The sequence below is a fragment of the Eumetopias jubatus genome, unplaced genomic scaffold (assembly GCF_037043125.1).
Source record: "Eumetopias jubatus isolate StellerSeaLion01/CBP00866 unplaced genomic scaffold, mEumJub1_p1.0 scaffold_15, whole genome shotgun sequence".
NCBI lineage: Eukaryota > Metazoa > Chordata > Mammalia > Carnivora > Otariidae > Eumetopias > Eumetopias jubatus.
Genome location: NW_028274821.1, coordinates 72,304,954 through 72,332,017, shown reverse-complemented (window position 1 = coordinate 72,332,017; position 27,064 = coordinate 72,304,954). Strand labels below are relative to the sequence as shown.

At 38.5% G+C, this 27,064-nt stretch overlaps 1 protein-coding gene across 1 annotated transcript in view; it reads left to right on the top strand.

Moving 5' to 3' along the window:
• Positions 1 to 27,064, top strand: part of SVEP1 (sushi, von Willebrand factor type A, EGF and pentraxin domain containing 1) — a 193,149-nt gene that overhangs the window by 66,410 nt on the left and 99,675 nt on the right. The window contains exons 6-10 of the mRNA XM_028108637.2: positions 3,339 to 3,518; positions 10,644 to 10,841; positions 13,356 to 13,474; positions 22,301 to 22,430; positions 26,063 to 26,170. Of these exons, the coding sequence (XP_027964438.2) occupies positions 3,339 to 3,518; positions 10,644 to 10,841; positions 13,356 to 13,474; positions 22,301 to 22,430; positions 26,063 to 26,170 (735 nt within the window). The remainder of the gene's footprint in view (positions 1 to 3,338; positions 3,519 to 10,643; positions 10,842 to 13,355; positions 13,475 to 22,300; positions 22,431 to 26,062; positions 26,171 to 27,064) is intronic.

Sequence of the window (27,064 nt, the reverse complement as noted above, 5' to 3'; positions counted from 1 at the left end):
AGTTGACTTTGGTCCAAGTCATCCCAGAGATTGAAAGGCTAAAGCTTATGGTTTAAGCTTTAATTTGATTCTTGAATTTTCTCTCTAAGAGTGATCAGTCCTAAATATATATATTTACTCCACCCAATATTTATGCTCTGCTGACTAAATATCATTTGAATGGGTTCCTTCAGAATAGATCCTGCTAATGACTTCAGTAGAATATGCACTGAATATTTTTCCCCAACTTCCTTTCCTCTTATTATAAAGTTAAGCTTTCATCGTAAATATATGCTTGATATGAAAAATTGGCAAAAAAAAGAAATGTTGAAGAAAAAAATATACCTTACCCAAAGTCCCCCCAAAATTCTTGAGTCCCAAATTATTTTGTTCAAAAATAAAATTTTGATTGCCAGGTTGTCTTCTGGCCTTTAGTGTTGCAGAAATGCTATTGTTGATAACAGAACTTTGTTCTTTTGCAGAGGTTATTTTTGGGTTTGTGTGTGTGTGCGCTATGCCTGATGCTTGTAGGATTATATCTGTGAGCAAATGAATATAGGTGACCATCCTTTGGCACATCCAACAGGAATGCATTCTCTTTTACTCTCCATATCTCTGTTTATGACAGGGATGTACATGCCATCTGACTGAAAGTAAATTTCCATGGGGCTCTGCAGCTCCCCCACCTGCTCTTTATTCCTCTTTCCCCTGTTCCTACTTTACCTTCCCCTCCCTATTCTTCACCTTCCCCTCCCTTCTCTGCACTGTTCTTCCCACTCCTCCTTTCCTTTTTCTCACCTCCTCTATTCTTCTTCTCTTCTACCTACCTTCCCCTCGCCTTCTCTTTCTTTTCTTCTCTTTTCTTATTCTCCTACTTCCTTTCTCCTTTATTCTTGCCCTCCTTCCCCTGATTGGAAATCCTGAACAGAGTGGGTTTAAACTAGAACTGGAGGAAAAGAGGTGTAGAAAGAATAACTCTTTAGAGATGATTTTCTCTACAGAACATACAATGGATTGGAGATCCCAGTAGGGTATAGAAATTGATGGAGATGAAGCCCTTGAAGGAGTGATCCAAGAAGATAGGAGGTTGTTTTCAGAGAGTGGGATGCTTAGGTTGATGATAGCAAGGTCTGGAGGATAAGGCAATGGAAGGGAGGCTGAGGTAGGGTGAAGGATATGGTTATTGGAGAAGAAGAGGTGAAAAATATGACTCCTGGATACTGGAATGATCTTCTACATAGAATATATGAAATCACTGATGTGTGTGTGTGTGTGTGTGAGAGAGAGAGAGAGAGAGACAGAGAGACAGAGAGACAGAAAGAATAAAATCTTCAAAGAATAAGAAGTGGTCCAGAGGTCAGCAGACAATTGGGAAAGAAATGATGTTGAATATTTAATATGACACTGTGGGAGCTGAAGGATTTTGGAAAGAAAAGAGGAAGGAGAGAGAAAAATCTGGGAAGGCACAAGGAGCAAAGAAGACAACTCTGTCACCCGCAGGCCTTGCTATAAGAGACAATGAGATTTTGATTAGGATAAGAAAGTGAAAGAAAAGTTGGCAAGTGAAGTTTAGGATAGGAGAGGATTTACTGAAGACTGATCATGTATTCCAGAGGGCAGGTGCAAGAGTTTGTGAATTAGATTTCGAGTAGAACTACATGGGGATAACCCTCGTAGATGAGGGATAACCTTGGAGCCTCGGGCTTCCTAAGAGATTGTCAGAAACAGGAATATAGAATGTCATAAGATTAATTGAGATAGACCCTAAGACACATTGTGGGATTTTGGTGGGCTGGACAGCAAGGAAGTTCTCGCCAGGAGAGCTTAGAGCACAGATGCTGTCTGGGGACCTGCAGAGGCAGGAGCAGTCCGAGTGCCCTCTTGGAGCTTCTTTGATGTAGTATTGAGGCTAATGAGTTAGAATTAGCAGTACTAGAAAAATGCATGTTTCTCTGGACACCCCGTGGTGGGTGCTTCTGCTGATGGGGTTGAGGCTGACCAAGGCACAGGGGTATTTCCAGGATCAAGGGTTTAGTAAATAGCCCCTGGCTGCTCTCTCATGTTGGTTGTGAAGCTGATAGATAAAAGAATCATGTCACCAGTTGTATCAGCTCACTTCTCAGACCAGGGAAATGTGATCCTAGGTCACATGCTCTACCTCTGAGCAGGGTTGGAGCACACACAGACCCCATGAGCTGATAGAGGGGAACGATCTTTCCCTAGGAAATTAGCAAAGGAATAGTGAATGGATGCTGGGCACAGGAATTTAGGAATTATGTACAGCTACTGGTATCAAAGACCCAAGTAACAATGTCCTAAACCAATTAAGAGTTTATTTTTCTCTCATCTAAAAGAAGGAGAGAAGCAGGTAATCCTAAACTGGTGTGATAGCTCCATTGTCATTAGAGACCCAGGCTTCTTTAATTTTTTTGCTCTACCATCTTAGGGTATGATAGTTATCCTATAAGAGTATCCTGTACTTTTACTGTAATATGCTGGGGAACTATCCCTCATTTCCATATTTCAGGACAAAGAAGGAGGAGGAAAAGGCAAAAGGCACTCTCTCAATTGAAAGAGTCTCCATTAAAAAGCTTTTTCAGACAACTTCAGCTCACATCTCATTGTCTGTCATTGGTGCGATGGAGGTGGGCAGTTGTTACCTTCTAGCTGTGTGTATTCTATGCTGAATAAAACTGGGAAGAATGTTACTGGGTAGACAACTAGCCATCTTTGTCACAGCAGCAAAAACACACAAATAAAACAATCTTAGTGCATAAGTCAAGATTAGCATCATGAACTAGGATTTGCAGTAAGTGTCTTGGAAGAAAGAGGTGAAAAAGCTAAAAGGACCAGAGTTATGGTCAGAGAGTTGGATACTGAAATTTAAGATTGCAGAGGCTGGGACCATTAAAAGGCCCAGGATATGCCCATAGGCCCATGAGATCTGAGAATGGAGTTAATCGTGAACCTGAATCCCTGTCCTGGAAAAGACTCCTTCCTTTTGTTGGACTGTAGCCTGGAAAATCACAGCAAAGGCCCAGCTGAGGGTTGCAGAGACCTCCCATTGCCAGCCACCTCCAACCTACAGGCGTCATCATCCATCTAGGACCGGACTCCTTAGATTAGCCTAAGTTTCCCACCTGTGGGCAGGTGACCGAGCACAGTGATTTTGCTTGGGCAGAGCATCTGATGAAACACATGCTTTTAATTGTCCCACACAAGCTCAAAATATAATGGTGTGTTATTTACTATTTGCCATTTTAAGAAAAGGTATGTTCTTGTTTGTGTAGGCATTATTAAACTTACAATTTTTGTCTTTATTTAGTAAAATGTGACCTAGTTATTTTCATTTTATATAGTACGGACATGTCCTCATCTCCGCCAGCCCAAACATGGCCGCATCAGCTGTTCCATGGGGGAAATGTCCTACAAGACAGTGTGTTTGGTTACCTGTGATGAAGGGTACACACTAGAAGGAAGTGCTAAGCTTACCTGTCAAGCAAACGCCCAGTGGGATGGCCTAGAACCCCAGTGTGTGGGTAAGTCTTTGATGGCATGGTGCCTTTGGTGATTTATTTCTCTTGCTCTCAGATTTCTCCTCTTTTCTGTGAAGACCTAGAACTAAAATTGAAAAACAAACTGAGGGTTCTAGAAGGGAGGGGGGGGTGAGAGGATGGGTTAGCCTGGTGATGGGTATTAAGGAGGGCACATACTGCATGGAGCACTGGGTGTTATACACAAACAATGAATCATGAAACACTACATCAAAAACTAATGATGTAATGTATGGTGATTAACATAACAATAAAAAATTAAAAAAAATAAAATTGATTCCTAATGAATATAATAACTACATCTCCATATATACAGATGCACAGAGACACAGGTACATAAATGAATACATTGTTTTATTCCTCTTTATTCCGTAAAAAGACTTCTATGCCAGAATCCCATTTTCTAAGTCACTGAAGTTTACGGCTCTAAATGGTGATTTTTTTTTTTTAAACTGGGGCCAATTTGGGTGGATTTTTTAAAAAAGCAGATGCTGTGTGATCCCTTGCTTTGCTTAAATACCAGTTACTTTCACCTTGTTGATGAAGGACAAGATTATGAAGTGACCCCTAGGATAGACCGTAACATTCTATTTCACTGGAAGATTTTTTACCTTCTCCCTCATGAAGAGTTGTGACATCTCACTCCTGAAATTGGGTCCAGAATGAATAAATTCAGGAGCTTTTCCAGTTTGTTGCTCCTTATATGCTGTAGATACAAATAACAATGGTAATAATAATGATGATGAGAGGGTAACTGCCATTTAATGAATCCTCATTAAGGATACCTAGGAGCATGGCAGGTGTATAATTAAATTGATGTAAAAGTGTTGGGGTTCAGAGCCAATGGCCAAGAAGGAATTCTTAAGATGTCTTCAATGCTACAAGGTGGTTTTATTAAAGCGCGGAGATAGGACCCATGGTCAGAAAGTGCTGCATTGGGGTTGTGACGGGTGACTGATTATATACTTTGAAGTTGGGAGGGGGTTAGGGACAGCACAAGTCTCCCAGGTATTTTGGAAACAAGGTTTCTAGGAACCTGAGAGGACTAGCTATCGTTAGGAAAGGTGATTTATTATTGTTGAGTAAAAACTCAGTCATGTGACCCTTCAGATGGTTATTAGTGGGCCATATGCTTGAAGGATGATTGCTAACATATATCTTGGGGGGGGGGAGTAGAGATAAAGGAAGTTTCCAAAGGAATTTTTATATATTAAAGTAGACTCACAGAATCCTGGGATTCAGGCTAAGAATGGCTTTTGCCCTCAGCAAAGTATCAACATCAAGGCAGCTGAGCTCCTAGAGGAATGTCATTCTGCTTCAAGGACATGTCAGTAGGCAGGAAGGAAATTTAATTTTTTCTTTTGCCTTTGTTTCCCACATCAAAATAACCAACTTCCAAAAAAAGGAAAAAGAAGAACTATATGTAGGGAATAAACTGAGATATGCCAGGACCCAAGATGGGGAAACTAAATATTATAAATATGTCAGTTCCTTCCAAATTGATTTACAGGTTTGTTCTAGTATAATCTGGTTTTGGATCTGTGGTTGATAGTAGAGGAAGGTATCACCAGGAAGGTGGTTGAGCTTCCAGGGTCTGTGGGGATTCATTTAACAGTCCAAGAATTGACCCTCACTGTGCAAGCTCAGAAAAACTGATATTTTCATACTGAGAAGAGATTAATCTTTCCTGGACAGGAGAATGAAATTTACTATGAAACAAAAATTCAGTTCATTAGCAATGAGATACCTACTGTTACCAATACTGTAAGACTTAGCCCGAACAAGCATGGTATTTTCCTGTAGGGGAAGCTACAAGAACACCCAAATCAAGAACACACTTAGTTTGCATAAAATCTAAGCAAAGGGAGTTCGCTTCTTCAGGTATTCCACAGAATTAAATGAAATGAAGGTGATGGACGTATCACCATAAAAAAGGTGGCTTTTATAGTGGGACAGTGAATCTCAATAAACCTCTTTAGTTGGGATGTTGTCTCCTTAGGCTAGATTTTCTATGTAAATACAAATGTTTACATCTGAGAATCATCTCTTTCCCTGGTTCCATGACCGTCCACCTCCTCTTCTGAGGGACCCAATCTTTCATTAACAATAGTAATACCTCTAATAAGGTTTTCCTGTTCTCAATTCTTCTTAAAATTGTTGTGTACATCTCTGTAATGATTTAAAACATATGCAAATCTCGGTGGATTTGTGTAACTATCAGAGGAAATTGCATCTCTATTTACAGTTTTTGGGGAACAACTTAATGTCACCTCCAAATTCTGACAACCACCATAATTACTGTGAAAGTTCTGATTTTAAAAAATTGATAGAAATGAACAGAATGTGTATTGAAGAATAGACAGGTACAAAAGAGAAAAATTTTGAACATGAAGTAAAATGAGGGAGAACTTATTCTCACCATCATAAGACAGATTGTGAACCCGCAGTAATTAAAATAGAACATGAATTGTACAAGGATGCACAGAACAATGGAGCTACACATGACTAATTTGGTGCAGAAACAAACATTTGTTTACAGAAGAATATAACACTCAATAAAGGAAATTCCAGAAATCAATGGGGGAAAAGTTTATGTAAAAATTAGTTTTGACTCCACTACATACATACAAAAAAAAAAATCACTAAATTAAGTTAATTAATTAAATCAGGCAAATTAAGGAGTGAAATATAAGAAAAGATACAGATTTTTATGAAGGAGAACTTTCTAAGAATAAAAAGACAATCTGAATTTTTAATGGAGAAGAATTTCCTAAGAATAAAAGAAAAGAATAGATTTGAATACATGAAGATTTAAATTTCTGTGCTTCAAATGAATTCTTTACGTTATTAAAAGGCAACCAGCAAAAAAGAAAGGTTATTTGAAACACATGTAACAGCATCAATGTTATTAATGATTGTTCTTAACATTTCCTAAAGTATGGAACCAGACGAAAAGTATATAGACTCCAATAGAAAGAGAGATAAAGGAAACAAATTCAATGCACAAGTGAGAAATTAAAAAATACATTTTTAAAAAAGATAAAAAATGAAATTGAGAAACTCCTAAAACCAGTTACAAGACATGGGCTAAATTATACACTGATGTAATTTTATAGTTATAAATCCTTTCATTATTAAACAGGGAGAATGAAAATAACATTAAATTCAAAAGTTAGGAAGAGAATGATTGCAATGGAATTTGAAAGAAATACACACTAATAATTAAGGAAAATGAACTGTGAAGGGAGATGGGATGCCATAGGATGAATAAGAGGGAAATCTTTGAATTAAATAATAGGTTTTTATTTTTATTTTTTTTTAAAGATTTTATTTAGAGAGAGAACGCATGTGCAGGGGGTAGGGACAGAGGGGGAGAGAGAGAGAGAGGATCTCAAGCAGGCTCCGTGCTGAACATGGAGCCTGATGCAGGGCTTGATTTCACAACCCTATGATCATGACCTGAGCCAAAACCAAAAGTTGGACACTTAACTGATGGGGCCAGTCAGGTGCCCCTACCGTAATAGATTTTTAAAATGTAAGTTAAAAAAATGCAAAACAGAATTCTTTTTTTTTTAAAGATTTTATTTATTTATTTGACAGAGAGAGAGACAGTGAGAGAGGGAACACAAGCAGGGGGAATGGGAGAGGGAGAAGCAGGCTTCCCGCCGAGCAGGGAGCCTGATGTGGGGCTCAATCCCAGGACCCTGGGATCATGACCTGAGCCGAAGGCAGATGCTTAACAACTGAGCCACCCAGGTGCCCCCAAACAGAATTATTCTAAGAAGCTATAACAAAGTATATAGAGGCCTTAGGTTTTTCAAGGAATAATAAAACACTATGCATAAATTTGTGCACATAAATTAAAAATTGGTGATATTATGTATGATTTTCTATGAAAATTAAATTTTTTTTAACGAATCAAGAAAGTAGAAATGCAAGTGTATAATTACTTATAAAAAGTGGAAACTGTTATCTGAGCATTAATTACCCCCAAAATGACTGAGGAATCAATGAAACTCTTCTAAACTTTTCAGAAACAGTAATTCTGTAGCATATAACTTGGCTCAAATAATGGAAGGCTAAATAATTTGTATTATCAGACTACTACAAGTTGCCAACTTGATAGCTATTACCAAAAAAAAAAAAAAAAACCCAGATAATAAACTATGACAACAAATATACTACCAATCCATATTCAAAAGAATGGCCTGTCAAAACAAGCAGAGTTTATCCTAGGTATGCAGAAGGGCTTAAAATTAGATATAATCTATCAACATAATAAATTATCATTGTAACAAATAGGAAAAATTCACATTGTTACTTAGCAGAAGATAAAAATGTCATTCATCATCATTTAATGATAACACATTTTAAATAAAATTCTGAGAAACTCATACTGATAACTGACATAATAAAACAGATGTCCTTATTAAACCTGCAACCACTTATGGAAACAACATAAGCAGTCTTATTAAATCTGGGAAGAGAAAAGGTGCCCAGAATCATCCATATTGCTTAGTATTGTTCTCAAAGCTGGAGCACTTGTAATAAATCGTAAGATTAGAGCTTTGGGGATTTAAAATATCATCATTGGTAGATTACATGTCTACCCCAAAATGGAATGAATCTAAGAGAGTTGAGAGTTAACTAACGTCATAAGAATACCAAATAAAAAACTTTTCCATATACACTGACAAATAAAATATATAGTGAAAAAATCACATTCAGAAGGCCTATGGAAAATATAAAGTATGTAAGAATAACCTCAAACAGCAGTGTCTGGAAACTGTTACACAAACTACAAAATGTTAGAGACAGAAAACACCTTAGTATTTTTATAAAATTTTATCAAAATGTAAGTTCTCTCTAGATATATGTATAGGTAAAATGCAATCTTATTTAATACCCTAAAAGAGATTTTCTCTTTGCCCCTCTTTTGGAAGTAGGAAGTGATTCTAGAGCTTATCTGGAAGATATGTACGTGAAAATCACAAAAATAAGATTGAAAGGGAAGAGTGATAAAGGATAATAAAGTAGCTCTACAGGGTTTTAAAATATATACTAAAACTACAAAAATGAAGAGTTTGCAAGTACTGCCGTATAGATCAAGATGACTGAATAGATCCCCAAGTTTATGAGTTTCATGTATTACTAAGGAAGCATTGCAGGTCAGCTGAGAAGAAAAGATTTATTCAATTTATAATATAGAAAAATTGGCTGGCTCCTTGGGAAAAACAAATGAAACAAAATGAAATTCTGGTGTCTTTAATTCACACCAGACACCGAAGATCAATTCTTTGTAGTTTTTAAAATATAAATTAAAAAAATGAAACCATTAAAAATTAGAAGAGCATATAGTTAAAATATGTGAATGTTAACCAATTGCAGAACTTAAGTATAAAAGAGGCAGAAATAAAATCAGTAGATTAGACTATATAAAAATTAAAGAATATATAAATATATTTATATATAATAAATATATAAAAATAACATAAGCAAACAATAGAAAAGAGAATATTAACAGGGAACAGAATCTCCAATGATTATCGCAGCCAAAATGATAATTTTGTTAATTTGTAAAGAACCATCCCTAAATAAGGGATATTGAGTCGCACATGGTCATTACATTTGAACCACAAATTTGGCTCCGATTTTACTCTTCATTGCAGCACAACAGAAAGTCGGAGCAGTCATGTGGCACGTATTGTGCAAAAAGAAAGAAACAACCGATTTCTCAGGAAAAATTGCTTTTGCCGGCACAGGGGTTTGAAAGAAATTTCAGGGAGGAGGCATAGTGGTGAAGTGTTTTGGAGCACACAGAGTCTGCCACATACCTACAGGGTGACCTCAAGAACGTTGACTGTGGGTGACTTCCCCATAGTTGTGCCTCAGCACTCTTGTTTGTAAGCGGGAATGATAACAGTACCCCTCAGTGCAGAGGATTAAGTCAGTCAATACACGGAAAGCACTTGGAATAATGCCTGGCATATTACATGCCGAATAACTGTGAGCAATTATTACATGGGAAATATAGACTGAAGATTCTAGCAATGGTGCCAGTAGAATCATTACAAAACAAATAAATGTGCACATGGGTGGGGACACACACACACACACACACACACACACACACACACACACACACAGCCTACGTTAAGTCTTAGTCTTGATTTTCCATTCTATTTGCATTCCGCCTCCTTCATCTATTCCGAAGATAACATGAAGGGGCCAGGCCCCAAATTGACACAGTGATTTGAGGGAGGGAATGAAAACTTTTCTCATAATGTGCTCACTTAAAGATGTAACCAAAAGAACTCATAAAATGGAGACAGATTGCTGAATCTGTTGCTTAATCCATGAAAGAGGGACTCTAATTTACTATTTTAGTTTATTTATTTTTAAAGATTTTATTTATTTGAGAGAGAGAGAGAATGTGAGAGAGAGCATGAGATTGGGGAGGGGCAAAAGGAGAGGGAGAAGCAGACTCCCCGCTGAGCAGGGAGCCTGACGTGGGACTCGATACTGGGACTCTAGGATCATGACCTGAGCCGAAGGCAGATGCTTAACTGACTGAGCCACCCAGGTGCCCTAATTTACTATTTTATACTTCAGAGCCATAAATGTTCTGCAAACTGAAGGAAGGTGCTCCAAGCAAGTGATAAAAGTCACAGTTGGCATTAACTAAAACATCAGTTAGAAATTTTTCAAGGTATTGGGGCGCCTGGGTGGCTCAGTTGGTTAAGCGACTGCCTTTGGCTCAGGTCATGATCCCAGGGTCTTGGGATCGAGCCCCGCATCGGGCTCCCTATTTAACAGGGTTTTGCTTCCTCCTCTCCCTCTGTCGCTCCCACTGCTTGTGCTGTCCTGTTCTCTCTCTGCCAAATAAATAAATAAAATCTTAAAAAAAAAAGTGTTTCAAGGTATTGATACACTGACAAAATAACATGAGATAACAAGAGATATAGTTTAGCATTATTTATAATGTATCATATGTTCAGTGTCATAAACAGGTATCATTTAGTGACTTATGTTAATTTCAAGGCAGCACAATTATATTTTTCGTGAAATTTGTGATAATGCAAATAACATTCTTTCATTTCCCTACAATAGAGCGCCATTGCTCCACCTTTCAGAAGCCCAGAGGTGTCATTGCCTCCCCCCCCAGCTGTGGCAAGCAGCCCGCCAGACCTGGGACGATTTGTCAACTCAGCTGCCGCCGAGGATTCATTTTATCAGGCGTCAGAGAAGAAGTGAGATGTACCACCTCTGGAAAGTGGAGTGCCAAAGTTCAGACAGCTGTGTGTAAAGGTAGGTCGCCTACATTGGTCAGGTTGAAGACAAAATTCCTGTATAATGACATGTTGCTACAGTGTGGGGCTGTCCCTCTGCAGCTTTTGCTGCAAATCCATGATAAAGTGGTAGGTGTTATCCTAATCTACTCTATGAGGGCTTCTGTTTCAAAATGATGGATTTTCTAAGTCCAATTATAATATGATCAGTTATAATCCAATATATTATACAATTATATTATCCAGGCAATGACAGAAGAAATAAAATATAAGGATGATATTAAAGCTGGAAATCAGGTAAGTTTTCCATCAGGAGATGAAAATCTCTGAGAAATTTCTGGCCCATATAAAGCCTGTGGGACAGAGCGCCTGGGTGGCTCAGTTATTAAGCATCTGCCTTTGGCTCAGGAAATGATCCTGGAATCTGGGGATTAAGCCCTGCATTGGGCTCCCTGCTCAGTGGGGAGTGCTTCTTCCTCTGCTCCCCCCCATCTCCCCCCAGCTCGTGTTCTATCCCCACTACCTCTCTCTCTCCTAAATAAATAAATAAATAAATAAATAAATAAATAAATAAATATCTTAAAAAAAATAAAGCCTGTGCAACTGAATCAATTTAAAAAGAATCAAGTTATCAGCACTTTGTTTTTGTTTTTTTAGAGGGTGGGGGACAGGCAGAGGGTGAGGGAGAGAGAGAGAATCCCAAGCAGACTTCATGCTCAGCGTGGAGCCCAGCACCGGGCTCTGTCCCACAACCCTGAGATCATGACCCGAGCCGAAACCAAGAGTCAGACACTTAACCAACTGAGCCACCCAGGTGCCCCAAGAATCAAGTTATCAGCCCTTTGAGACCCATATCCCGTTATTTCCACAGGAGGACATTGCCATCTTACTTGCAACCAGAATAGACTTCTACGAAAAAAGGGGGTATTGAGAACAAGAAAGATTTCGGAAAAGTAAAAGCATCAGAAATATCTCTAAGAGAAGGATAAATAAAGTAGAACAGATGTTGTTGAAGAACCAAATTGAGAGTTTCCTCAGAATGGAAAAATAATAAACAACGAACTTGAATATCCCAAGTGATCAAACCAAAAAGATGGAAGTTAAGAGATACCAATGATAAGAAAAAGCCCCAATGTCCATTTAAGAAAGAGTTCCAGAAGGAGAGAGGGAAGGGGATGGAAGAGAAGAATTTTCTTAACCAATAGAAGGATGTTTCTCTGAGCTAAACTTGAAATGTGAGATCAGTCATAGCCCCTGACTATTAAGCAGGCATATTTTCACGACTGGTGAACTTTCTGAGGTCCAGAATTTAACAAGAAAATCTTAAATCAGTTTCCAGAGAGAATAGAGAAATTGCACAAAAGAAGCAAGAAGCAGACTTACATGATACTTCTCATTTACAACTATAAATGCCAGAAGGAAATATAGCAATGTCCAAAAAATACAGAAAGAAAATAGGAACTTTAAATTCCTAATCCAGTTAAGCTGTTATTCACGTGTGAATGGAAAATCAACTACTTTTTTAGATTTTCAGAGTCAATATGCTGATGCATATTGTGGGGGGAAAGTGTCCAAGTATCAGCCCCTCCAAGAAAAAGAAAATATAAATTGTATAAAGTTTTCAAGAAACAAGAAGATATGAGACACAGATTATATCAACTCAGATGTATTCAGCTACAAGTTACAGAAGACCTAATTTAACGTAACTTAAAATAAGAGTACTTTTATGTTATATATAAGAACTTAGCTCTACAGTGATTAATGTGGATATATTTAATGTTACCACCTCTAACTCAGTATCTGTATTGCAGAGTTTCACGCTGCAAAAAAATATCATTGGCTTCAATTTGGTGTTTTGACAGTGCATTTTAGCACTACTAATTAATTCTACTTGACAGCCTTGTTTTCAAGTGTAATTCCTTCCAGCCACAGTCAACATTTATTTTTTGTTTCTTTATTTCATTCAAAAATATTTACCAAGCTTCTGGTGTTTGCCAGGCACTATTTAACACAATGGGACAAGAGATATCCTGGCCTTCAACAAATGTGAATTCTGTGGGGGGAGAAAATTCAATTTCAAAATGGCGTGTTGAGTTTTATGGTCAGGAAGGACGGAGGGCTGTGGGAGCCTGTGGAGGAAGCAGTTCCTGAGGACCTTGTGTCTAAGCTGAGAAAGAACAAGGAGGAGTTATCTAGGTAAAGAAGGGAGAGGGCATTGACTCAGGCACGTAAAAGAACCTGGGCAAAGACCCAGATGCAAGAAAGACCATGGAGTTTGCATGGAAATGAGAGCATCCAGCATGTAGAGTAAGCTCCGGTCAGGCAACCATAAGAGATGAAGCTAAGAGGTCAGCAGGTACCAGGTCAGGAAGGGCCTCATAAGCCATGCTGAAGGCAGTTGCATGTTCCAAATGAATCCGGTATTGGGGTGTAAAAAATGAGTCACAGAGTATTCATGTATTTTTACCTCTTTCTTAAATGACTTAGAATTATGTATCAATTGACTCATTGATTTGTGCATTTTCTGAGTCAGATGTGGAGGCTCCTCAAATCAGCTGTCCTAAGGACATAGAGGCTAAGACTCTGGAACAGCAAGACTCTGCTAATATCACCTGGCAAATCCCAACAGCTAGAGACAACTCTGGGGAAAAGGTAAAGTTTGTGCAAATATTTGTATCCTTTTCAAATGGATTCTAAATGCACTACAAGTATGCGTGATATTGAAGATTTACTAATATACGAATGATAGTACTGTCTATATAAACTGTACTCATAAATATTAATGCCTCATTAGATAGAAGAATGATCAGCCTTGAGTTTTTAACTAGAAATCTTATAAAAATCTCTAAAATGCAAACTCTTATTCCATGGATTTGTTGTATTATGTATCCACTAAGATTACTTGACTAGGAATTCTTTGCCCCTTACTAGGCTCTGATGATCTTTCAAGGAAAAAAAGATGTGGAAACAATCTAAATTCCTGTTTATGAACATATCTTTTAAAATATGAGCCCTAAATGATTACATATTGTAAAGGAGAGATCAGTTTTTAATTCAGCTTTCTCTAACACAGTATTTTGTTCAGAATACAATATTTCAACATTATATATACAGTAGCTTGAGATAATTATCCATCAGATGTTAGAAAAGGAATTCATTTAGGATTTAACTCCCCTTGAATTTACACTGTTAGTATTCACATACATTAAGGTGCTTTTATGGTATATGGTTTTCACAACTGCATGCAAACTTGTGTAAATCATGCCAGCCAGGATTTATCAGGGTGGGGGCCACAACGCACACAGAAAAATTGTTCTGATCATTGTGTTGAATATACTTAGAATCAGGGTAGCTTTTTAAAAAATAACTGTAGTGATCATGCTGTACATTACATTCCCAGGATTTATTTATTTTATAAATGGAAATTTGTACCTTGTGACCCCCTTACCCCATTTCATCCCCCTCCCCCACCCCCACCTCTGACAACCACCACCTGTTCTCTGTATCTAGGAGTTTGTTTCTTTGTTTTCTTAGATTCCACATTAAATAGAGCTCATATGGTATTTTTCTTTAGGTAACTAAGGACAAGGTAACTTTTAAATCTGAATTTAAAAGGGCAAATGTGACTTCTAGGGCTAAAGGGACTGTAGGTGATGTACATGTTGAATGATTAGTCCATCATGTGTGGTTTCTACTTTCCGTTAAAAGGCCCATGAAAACATGCATTGTTGTTACCTTCATCAGGATCATCAACAAGCCTCCACAGGCTCCCACAGTCCTCTGTCCTTCCTGACCATAAAACACAATATGCCATTTTGAAATTGAATTTTCTCCCCCCAGCAGAATACAGGGACATATTTCAGGATCTAATGAGAGTTCACACTAAATGTAGCACCTGAGTGTTGAAATATTTTTAAAAGTACAATTGAAAAGACAAATGTATTTGGCTACAAAAGTATTTTTAAATTTGTATTTTAAAAAATTCCTAAAATAAGGGACAGGGGGCAGAGCAAGATGGCGGAGGAGTAGGAGACCTGGATTTCCTCTGGTCTCAGGAATTCAGCTGAATAGGGATCAAACCATTCTGAACACCTACGAACTCAACAGGAGATCGAAGAAAAGAATAGCAACAACTCTCTGAACAGAAAAGCGACCACTTACTGGAAGCAGGGACCCAACAAGCGGCAGATTCGGAGAGACTCCCCTTCCTCCTCCGGGAGGAACAGCCAGAGAGCGCACCGCAGGGATCTGCTGGGTTTGGAGACTCCACACCGAGTCGGGTGCCAGAGAGAGAAACGCTCGGTCACAGGCCGGGTGAGCATGGAGTGCAGCCGGAGACCGGGGAGCCGGGAGTGAATGACTGCTTTTCTCTGGGGGCGCACTGAGGAGTGGGACCCCGAGTTCTGGGCTCCTCCAGGGCGGAGATTGGAGGCCACCATTTTCACTCTCGTCCTCCAAAGCTGTACTGAGAGCTTGCAGGGAACAAAAGCTCCCGAGAGCAAACCCGAGCAGATTACTTAGCCCGGACCGGCAAGGGCGGGTCAATTCCAACTCCCGCAAAGACATTTGGGAACCACGGCAACAGGCCCCTCCCCCAGAAGATCAGCAAGAACCGCCAGCCAAGACCAAGTTTACCGATCAATGAGAACAGGAGAACTCCAGCGCTAGGGGAATACTGCACATAGAATTCATGGCTTTTTTACCATGATTCTTTAGTCTTTCAAAGTTAATTTTTTTAACTGTTTTTTTTTTTAATTTTTCTTTTTCCCTTTTTCAACCAACATCTTATCAATCCCTTTTTTAAAAAAAAAAATTTTTATATTTTTCATTTTTAGAGTCAGATTCTGTCCCTTCATAGTAGTTACCCTTATTTTAGGCATATATATATAAGTTGTTCTCTCTTTAAAATTCGGAGATACAGTTTCTTCTAACAGATCAAAATATACCCTAAATCACTAGTGTATGGCTTTGTTCTAGTCTCCTGCCTAATCACATTCTCTCCCCCTCTTTTTTTTTTAATCTTCTTCTTTCTTTTCTCAAACAACTTCTTATCAATTCCTTTTATAAAATCTTTTATAATTTTCATCTTTACAGTCATATTCCATCCCTTCATTGTATCAACCCTTATTTTGTACATATATAAGTCTTTCTTTCTTTAAAATTTTAGGAGGCACTTTCTTCTAACAGACCAAAATACACCCAAAATCTAGTGTGTGGCACTGATCTATGCACTAGCCTGATCATATTTGATCATATTCTGTTTTTTTTTGTTTTGTTCTGTTTTTGTTTGTTTTTATCTTTTTCTTTTTCTTTTTTTTTCCTCTTTCTTTTTTCTTTCTTTCCCTTTCTTCTCCCCTGGTTTCAAGTCTTTTCTGATTTGTTTAGAGTATATTTTCTGGGGATGTTGTTAACCTGTTAGCATTTTGTTCTCTCATTCATCTATTCTCCTATGGACAAGATGACAAGACAAAAAAAATCACCTCAACAAAAAGAACAAGAGGTAGTACCATCTGCCAAGGACCTACTCAATACAGACATTAGTATGATGTCAGACCTAGAGTTCAGAATCATGATTTTAAAGATACTAGCTGGGCCTGAAAAAAGCATGGAGGTTATTAGAGAAACCCTTCCTGGAGAAATAAAAGAACTAAAATCTAAACAGGTCGAAATCAAAAAGGCTATTAATGAGGTGCAATCAAAAATGGGGGCAATATCTGCTAGGATAAATGAGGCAGAAGAGAGAATTAGCGATATAGAAGACCAAATGATGGAAGATAAAGAAGCTGAGGAATAGAGATAAACAACTACTGGATCATGAGGGCAGAATTCAAGAGATAAGCGATACAATAAGACCAAACAACATTAGAATAATTGGGATCCCAGAAGAAGAAGAAAGAGAGAGAGGGGCAGAAGGTATATTGGGGCAAATTATAGCAGAGAACTATCCTAATGAGGGGAAGGAAACAGGCATCAAAATCCAGGAGGCACAGAGAACCCCTCTCAAAATCAATAAAAATAGGTCAACACCCTGACATCTAATAGTAAAACTTACAAGTCTCAGAGACAAAGAGAAAATCCTGAAAGCAGCTGAGGAGAAGAGATATGTAACCTACAATGGTAGAAACATTAGATTGGAAACAGACCTATCCACAGAGACCTGGCAGGCCAGAAAGGACTGGCATGAGATCTTCAGAGCACTAAACGAGAAAAATATGCAGCCAAGAATACTATATCCAGCTAGGCTGTCATTGAAAATAGAAGGAGAGATAAAGCTTCCAGGACAAACAAAAACTAAAGGAATTTGCAAACACAAAACCAGCCCTCCAAGAAATATTGAAAGGGGTCCTCGAAGCAAAGAGAGAGCCTAAAAGCAGCATAGACCAGAAAGGAACACAGACAATATACAGTAACAGTCACCTTACAGGCAATACAATGGCACTAAATTCATATCTTTCGATAGTTACCCTGAATGTAAATGGGCTAAATGCCCCAATCAAAAGACACAGGCTATCAGATTGGATTAAAAAACAAGACCCATCGATATGCTGTCTGCAAGAGACTCATTTTAGACCCAAAGACACCCCCAGATTGAAAGTGAGGGGGTGGAAAACCATTTACCATGCTAATGGACACCAAAAGAAAGCTGGGGTGGCAATCCTTATATCAGACAAATTAGATTTTAAACCAAAGACTGTAGTAAGAGATGAGGACAGACACTATATCCTACCTAAAGGGTCTATCCAACAAGAAGATCTAACAATTGTAAATATCTATGCCCCTAACATGGGAGCAGCCAATTTTATAAGGCAATTAATAACAAAAGCGAAGAAACACATTGACAACAATACAATAATAGTGGGGGACTTTAACACCCCCCTGACTGAAATGGACAGATCATCTAAGCAAAAGATCAACAAGGAAATAAAGACTTTAAATGACACACTGGACCAAATGGACTTCACAGACATATTCAGAACATTCCATCCCAAAGCAACGGAGTACACATTCATCTCTAGTGCCCATGGAACATTCTCCAGAATAGATCACATCCTAGGTCACAAATCAGGTCCCAACTGGTACCAAAAGATTGGGATTATTCCCTGCATATTTTCAGACCACAGTGCTTTGAAACTAGAACTCAGTCACAAGAGGAAAATCGGAAAGAACTCAAATACATGGAGGCTAAAGAGCATCCTACTAAAGAATGAATGGGTCAACCAGGAAATTAAAGAAGAATTTAAAAAATTCATGGAAACCAATGAAAATGAAAACACAACTGTTCAAAATCTTTGGGATACAGCAAAGGCAGTCCTAAGAGGAAAGTATATAGCAAATACAAGCCTTTCTCAAGAAACAAGAAAGGTCTCAAATACACAACCTAACCCTACGCCTAAAGGAGGTAGAGAAAAAACAGCAAATAAAGCCCAAACCCAGCAGGAGAAGAGAAATAATAAAGATTAGAGCAGAAATCAATGAAATAGAAACCAAAAGAACAGTAGAACAGATCAACGAAACTAGGAGCTGGTTCTTTCTTTGAAAGAATTAACAAGATTGATAAACCCCTGGCCAGACTTTCCAAAAGAAAAGAGAAATGACCCAAATCAACAAAATCATGAATGAAAGAGGAGAGATCACAACCAACACCAAAGAAATACAAACAATTATAAGAACATATTATGAGCAACTATATGCCAGCAAATTAGATAACCCGGAAGAATGGATGCATTCCTAGAGATATATGAACTACCAAAAATGAATCGAGAAGAAATAGAAAACCTGAACAGACCTATAACCACTAAGGAAATGGAAGCAGTCATCAAAAATCTCCCAACAAACAAAAGCCCAGGGACAGATGGCTTCCCAGGGGAATTCTACGAAACATTTAAAGAAGAATTAATACCTATTCTCCTGAAACTGTTCCAAAAAATAGAAATGGAAGGAAAACTTCCAAACTCATTTTATGAGGCCACCATTACCTTGATCCCAAAACCAAAGACCCCATCAAAAAGGAGAATTACAGACCAATATCCTTGATGAACATGGATGCAAAAATTCTCACCAAAATACTAGCCAATAGGATCCAACAGTACATTAAAAGGATTATTCACCATGACCAAGTGGGATTTATCCCTGGGCTGCAAGGTTGGTTCAACATCTGCAAATCAGTCAACGTGATAAATATATTAACAAAAAAAAAAATAAGAATCATATGATCCTCTCAATAGATGCAGAAAAAGCATTTGAAAAGTACAGCATCCCTTCTTGATCAAAACTCTTTAGAGTATAGGGATAAAGAGTACATACCTCAATATCATAAAAGCCATCTATGAAAAACCTACAGCGAATATCATTCTCAATGGGGAAAAGCTGAGAGCTTTCCCCCTAAGGTCAGGAACACTGCAGGGATGTCCACTATCACCACTGTTATTCAACATAGTAGTAGAAGTTCTAGCCACAGCAATCAGACAACAAAAAGAAATCAAAGGCATCCACATCGGCAAAGAGGAAGTCAAACTCTCACTCTTTGCAGATGATATGATACTTTATGTGGGAAACCCAAAAGACTCCACCCCAAAACTGCTAGAACTCATACAGGAATTCAGTCAAGTGGCAGGATATAAAATCAATGCACAGAAATCAGTGGCATTCCTATACACCAACAACAAGACAGAAGAGAGACAAATTAAGGAGTCAATCCCATTTACAATTGCACCCAAAACCATAAGATACCTAGGAATAAATCTAACCAAAGAGGCAAAGGATCTGTACTCAGAAAACTATAAAATACTCATGAAAGAAATTGAGGAAGACACAAAGAAATGGAAAAACGTTCCATGCTCATGGATTGGAAGAACAAACATTGTGAAGATGTCAATGCTACCTAGAGCAATCTAAACATTCAGTGCAATCCCCATCAAAATACCATCCACTTTTTTCAAAGAAATGGAACAAAAATTTGTATGGAACCAGAAGAGACCCCGAATAGCCAGAGGAATATTGAAAAAGAAAAGCAAAGCTGGCGACATCACAATTCTGGACTTCCAGCTCTATTACAAAGCTGTCATCATCAAGACAGTATGGTACTGGCACAAAAACAGACACATAGATCAATGGAACAGAATCGAAAGCCCAGAAATGGACCCTCAACTCTATGGTCAACTCATCTTTGACAAAGCAGGAAAGAATGTCCAATGGAAAAAAGACAGTCTCTTCAACAAACGGTGTTGGGAAAATTGGACAGCCACATGCAGAAGAATGAAACTGGACCTTTTCCTTACACCACACACAAAAATAGACTCCAAACGGTTGAAAGACCTAAATGTGAGACAGGAGTCCATCAAAATTCTAAAGGAGAACAGAGGCAGCAACCTCTTCGACCTCAGCTGCAGCAAGTTCTTCCTAGAAACATCACCAAAGGCAAGGGAAGCAAGGGCAAAAATGAACTATTGGGATTTCATCAAGATAAAAAGCTTTTGCACAGCAAAAGAAACAGTCCACAAAACCAAAAGACAACCGACAGAATGGGAGAAAATATTTGCAAATGACATATCAGATAAAGGGCTAGTATCCAAAATCTATAAAGAACTTATCAAACTCAACACCCAAAGAACAAATGATCCAATCAAGAAGTGGGCAGAAGACATGAACAGACATTTTTCCAAAGAAGACATCCAAATGGCCAACAGACCCATGAAAAAGTGCTCAACATCGCTCGGCATCAGGGAAATCCAAATCAAAACCTCAATGAGATACCACCTCACACCAGTCAGAATGGCTAGAATTAACAAGTCAGGAAATGACAGATGTTGCCGGGGATGTGGAGAAAGGGGACCCCTCCCACAGTGTTGGTGGGAATGCAAGCTGGTGCAGCCACTCTGGAAAACAGTATGGAGGTTCCTCAAAAAGTTGAAAATAGAGCTACCATACGATCCAGCCATTGCACTACTGGGTATTTACCACAAAGATAAAAATGTAGGGATCTGAAGGGGTACAGGTACCCCAATGTTTATAGCAGCAATGTCCACAATAGCCAAACTGTGGAAAGAGCCAAGATGTCCATCGACAGATGAATGGATAAAGAAGAGGTGGTATATATACACAATGGAATATTATGCAGCCATCAAAAGGAATGAGATCTTGCCATTTGCAATGACGTGGATGGAACTGGAGGGTGTTATGCTGAGTGAAATAAGTCAATCAGAGAAAGACATGTATCATGTGACCTCACTGATATGAGGAACTCTTAATCTCAGGAAACAAACTGAGTGTTGCTGGAGTGGTGGGGGGTGGGAGGGATGGGGTGGCTGGGTGATAGACATTGGGGAGGGTATGTGCTATGGTGAGCGCTGTGAATTGTGCAAGACTGCTGAATCACAGATCTGTACCTCTGAAACAAATAATGCAATATATGTTAAGAAAAAAAAAGAAGAAGAAGATAGCAGGAGGGGAAGAATGAAGGGGAGTAAATTGGAGGGGGAGACGAACTATGAGAGACGATGGACTCTGAAAAACAAACTGAGGGTTCTAGAGGGGAGGGGGTGGAGGGATGGGTTAGCCTGGTGATGGATATTAAAGAGGGCACATTCTGCATGGAGCACTGGGTGTTATGGACAAACAATGAATCATGGAACACTACATCAAGAACTACTGATGTAATGTATGGTGATTAACAACAATAAAAAATTTAAAGTAAAAAAAATTTCTAAATTAAAAGACAAATAGTAAACTTGAGACAAATGCTTCAAACTTGTGAAAGGTTAGAATATTTATTACCTACACATTAATATAAATATATTGTATCATAATTTTCAAGTGGACTAAGAAGGCAAACATATAATTCAAAAAAGAAAGAATATATTTATATCTTGCAAACATATGAGAATTTAATCTTAGTCTAAGGCATTAAGAAATTGTGAATTAAAAAAATGACCTGGTGTCATATTTTTGAGTTACCAAAAAATAATGGTATTTAATATAGGGTAGAGAACTTAGAGTGGGAACTTTAACACAGACACTATCAAATACTGACAAATGGGAATGCAAGTTATTACCATGTTTTGGGAAAGAAATTGTGTATTATCTATCAATAGAATGGGACCATTTGGGGCCAATTTAAATGTCCTTCAATAGATTTTTTTAAATTAGCATATATTTATTCTATAGAAAATCATGGAGACATTTAAGTGTCTTCTTAAGTTCTAAAGACTATGTAACAACATAAAGAATGTTTTAAGATATTATGTTTAAAAAACAAGGAACAACATTTCATATGTATACCAACTGTATAAACTACGTGAATAGAACAATAATCTGGAAAGAAACACAACGAAAGGCTGTGCCTGATTCTTTTTTCCTATTTGCGATATGTATGAAATATTGTGTCATTTTTAATTTCACTTTTCCTAATAATATTTAAGTTAAAAAAAAGTACCATTGCTATTAACTTTAACTTTCAATATATTCATTTATCTCTAAAAGGTGTCAATCCATGTTCATCCAGCTTTCACCCCACCTTACCTTTTCCCGATTGGAGATGTTGCTATCACATATACAGCAGTTGACCTCTCCAGCAACCAAGCCAGCTGCACTTTCCATGTCAAGGTTATTGGTAAGTCGTGAAATTACTTGGGTGGGTTTGTGAAAATCATCCAGCCCTCCAAGGGCTATGCTGCCCCTTTATCTTCAACAACTCCCTCCCACTGATTCTCCCTATGGGCCTTGAAACCTGCTCAAGCCCCTCCCTCTCTGAAACCTACATACTCTTTATGTGTCGCTGTCTCTCTTTGATTTCTTCCAATATGAGTCTTTTGAAAAGTCCCCAGTGGTTGCCATCTGTTTTGTCTCAAGGGCCATGTATTTTCAAAGTCACTCAGTGTGTCTGGCTCTTGTCACCTTCACTCATATGAACTACTGTCACCAGAGTTATCAGTCATCTCTAGAGTTACTCCTACTGCACACTTTTTAGTTCTTATTTTACATAATCTTTCCTTAGATTTAAAAAAAATTTTTTTTAAGATTTTGCATTTATTCATTTGAGAGAAAGAGAGCGCATGTGAGTGAGAGCACGAGCAGGGCGAGGGTCAGAGGGAGAGGGAGAAGCAGACTCCCTGCCGAGCAGGGAGCCCGATGCGGGGCTCGAACCCAGGACCCTGGGATCGCGACCTGAGCCGAAGGCAGATGCGTAATGTAACCGACTGAGCTGCCCAGGTGCCCTAGATTTTACATTATTTAACCACACTCTACTTACTGAAACTGTCTCCTTCTCTAGCTTATCTGATACCCGTCTTTCTTGGTTCCCCAACCCTTTGTTCTCATTTCTTCTTTATCTCTTTCCTACATGGCTTCTCTTCCTCAGACCAACTTTCAAACGTGGCTCATCCCCAGGGTTCCAGCCTAGTCCTCTTCTCTTTCTCTTTCCATAGTTTTCCCAGTGATTTTGTTAACTGACCACTTTCAGATTTCTATCTCAATCTCTTTTCTGAAGTTCAAACCAATATATAGAACTGCCTCCTGAGCTTTCCATGTAGATGTCTTACAGGCATTTCAAACTCACCCAAACCTAGTATATTTCTCAGCTCAGAAAATGGCACAGCCAGTCACCTACCTACCAGGCAAAAGTCTGGAAGTCATCCTTGACTCCTTTCCTTCCATCACCAGCATCCAGTCAGTTACCCAGTGCTGCTGGTTTCATCTACTGTTGTCTCTGAAATCTGTCCTAGTCTCTTCACGCTTACAACCACTGCTATAGACCAGTCCTTTTGGAAGGGGGGCGCTGGTTTGCCGCCCCATCTCCCAATTCGTCTTTGTATTTTCAATCAATTCAGTGGCTATTCAGTAGATATCAGATACCCACCACCAAGATGTAATATGTGCAGTAATAGGATATGTAGCAGTCTGTAGTCAAGAGCACAGACTCTGAGCCCAATCTGAGTCCACTCTCCCACTTAAAGTCATTGTGAACAGTAGCCTCTTTGTGCCTCAGATTCTTCATCCAGAAATATAATTAATTAACATATTACATCACAGGGTTATTGTGAGGTTTTTAATTAGTTAAAATTCATAAACCACTTGAACTGGTGCCTGACGCACGTTAAGCTCTATATAAACATATTGACATTTTGCTATATTCGTCTCATATATTTTAATATGTTTGTTTAAAAATTCAGCACATTAAATTCATTTTATTTCAAGAATTTTACATAACTTCTTGAAATAACTAATGTATATCAGACTGGCTCCTTACCTTAGAAATTACAGGTTTGGGTAAAAGTAGATAAAAAACGATGCAAGTAAAAATCAGCCTAATTCATTTCATAGTGCTTAGGTTTTTCCATTGCTTGTTCAGTGTTGTTTTAAACATGAACTTTGCCAGTCATATGAAAAATATGCTGGATTTGTTTTCTATAATACTGTGATTTTAGACATGGAACTGTGGTTCAGCATTTGCCAAGTTTTAATTTTTCACAATGAAGAGTCAGCCTGGTGAAATGTAAAATGTGTACTCAAGTGTCTAGCTAGACCCTGGATTTTCAGATTATGAAAGAGAGATGAAATGGGAAAGAAGAGGGAACAGGAGAAGGTGAGAGAAAGGGAGAGAAGGAGAGGGGGAGGGGGCAGAGAGACACAGACAGAGACAGAGACAGAAAATATTTGAAAGCGCACATTTTCTCGTTTCCTTAGATGACAGGGGGTGGGTATCTTACTGATCAGTGAGAGGAAGCAGGAATGCTTTTGCTCAGCGTTCCAGGGAATGCTGCCTCACTTGCTCTGAAATAGGCTTTCTCTCTCCTTTGGAGACCGCCATTACCTCCCGTGCTTTTGACGGTAATTAACTGAGTCTTGGTGCTCTCTTATGCCTGCAGTTCAGCTTTAAAATGTTTGTCCAGGGGCACCTGGGTGGCTCAGTCATTAAGCGTCTGCCTTCGGCTCAGGTCATGATCCCGGGGTCCTGGGATCGAGCCCCGCGTAGGGCTTCCTGCTCCGCGGGAAGCCTGCTTCTCCCTCCTCCACTCCCCCTGCTTGTGTTCCCTCTTTCGCAGTCTCTTTCTCTCTGTCAAATAAATAAATAAAATCTTTTTAAAAAAATAATAAAATAAAATGTCCAGAATCAGGTAAGTTTAGAATATCTTGGAAATACCTATTTGCAATTTCTTTTGGGAAAATAGTAAATGCTGCCAGATTTGTCAGTTTAACTCTGAATTGACTTGATTCAGCACCCTTCAAGTGCACAGACCTCCAATGAGCATTTCTTCACGTTTTTCTTTATTCAGCAACTTTTTTTGAGCATGTGTTACGGACCAGGTGCTGTGCTCTGCAGTGAAAAGCTAACTGTGAGCAAGAGAGACTTCATCACAGGTCAACAGAATTTATAGTCTCGAAAAGTAGTAAACCAAAGGCACTGCGCTAATGAAATGACAAGCATGAGGAAAAGAGAAAAGACTTAGCATAAAATAGAAATCTGTATATTCTCACAGATACAGTTCATTTAATTTCCGAGTATGTGTTTTCGTTTATCATGTAGAGAGATATCTTGGTCTTAATGCCCGTGATTACAATCTTCTAGCATAATGACCTCAGATAAGTCCCTTAAATTTGCCTAGCCTGAGATTTGGTCATTTCAGTCCTTCTGCTTCTCTGGGAAGGTTCTCTTCACTTCCTGGTCGATCAGCTCAACTACTCATGGTAGAATGCCCACCACATCCAGAACTGCCTTTTTAAAAAATCTTTTATTTTGTTTTAAAGCTTTATTTATTTATTTATTTATTTATTTATTTATTTATTTATTTGGTGGGGTAGAAATAGCGAGTGATCGGGGGAGGGGCAGAGGGAGAAGGAGAGAGAATGTCAAGCAGACTCCGTGCTGAGTGTGGAGCCCCACTAGGGGCTCGATCTCACAACCCTGAGATCATGCCCTGAGCCAAAACCAGGAGTTGGACACTTAACCAACTAAGCCACCCAGGTGCCCCCAGAATTGCCTTTTACATGGCTGTGCTCAGGGTGATTTTAGGAACCTAGTATTTCCTCTTTAACAGGGAGAGGGCAGCATAACAAGACTCAGCTCTTTCTTTCGCCTTGAGACCAGGGTTACCACAAATCTCATTGTCAAAGGGGGCTCCAGGGCCAGCTTAACAAGGTCAAGGTTCTCTGCCAGCACAAGTAGACTTCAGTTCTCCTCTGCACACCCCCTTGTCATTTTTGAATATCAGTTGTAACTTCTTTCTCTGCTTTCCTGTTTTTTAGATGTAGAACCACCTAGCATAGACTGGTGCAGATCCCCACCTCCAATTCAAGTCTCAGAGAAGGAGTATCCTGCAACATGGGATGAGCCTCAGTTCTCAGACAACTCAGGTGCAGACGCAGAGACTTTGTGGTCAGCATGGTTAACACTGAATTGTATTTCATTTTTAAAAACTTTTAAAAAGGATAAAAGAAATGAAAAGCAAATTGCATCTTGTCTAAGTAGAATGAATAATCATATAAGGTAATATGTTTTAATGCTAGGATAATTATATAATTTAATATTACTAATATTACCTATCCATGGGGTTCCCTTCATTCAGTCTCCAGTGCACATTTATTAAACCTATTCATTGAGTCTCTATGTTTACATTGTCCTGAAGGCATAAACTATGCATTTTAGTAATATTGTTAGTAGAGTTCGTGTTCATACTCATTTCTTCAACATCTGCCCCTAAAATCAGAAAAGTTCATAGGAAAGCAGAAAAAAAAAATGAGCAAATACAGTTGAAGTTCATGTTAAAGGTCTCACTAAAACCCAGTAAGCAACAATTAAAAAGGCAAATTAAATAAATTTCTTAATTAAATTTCCGCTATTGGTGAGTGAGGGGTAGGGATAATTGGGTGACGGGCACTGAGGAGGGCACTTGATGTAATGAGCACCAGGTGTTACATACAACTGATGAATCACTGAATTCTACCCCTCAAACTAATAATATCGTATATACTAACTAAATCGAATTTAAGTAAAGAATTTAAAAAATTTTCCAATATGCCAATAGACTGATCTACTCAAGGAAAATCATTTATTTAGCAAGAATGCCTTACTCTGATGAGATTTTTGAGTCTAATACTTCTATGTTACAGCATAAATATTGCATCTTTTATTTTTTTACTAGTGACCAAGTCAACATAAATTGAATGCCCAGCTGGTTTGTATAAAGAGAAAATGAAAATTCAAATCAAATACAGGAACTGATAAAGTGACTGCAGACCAGTCACCCC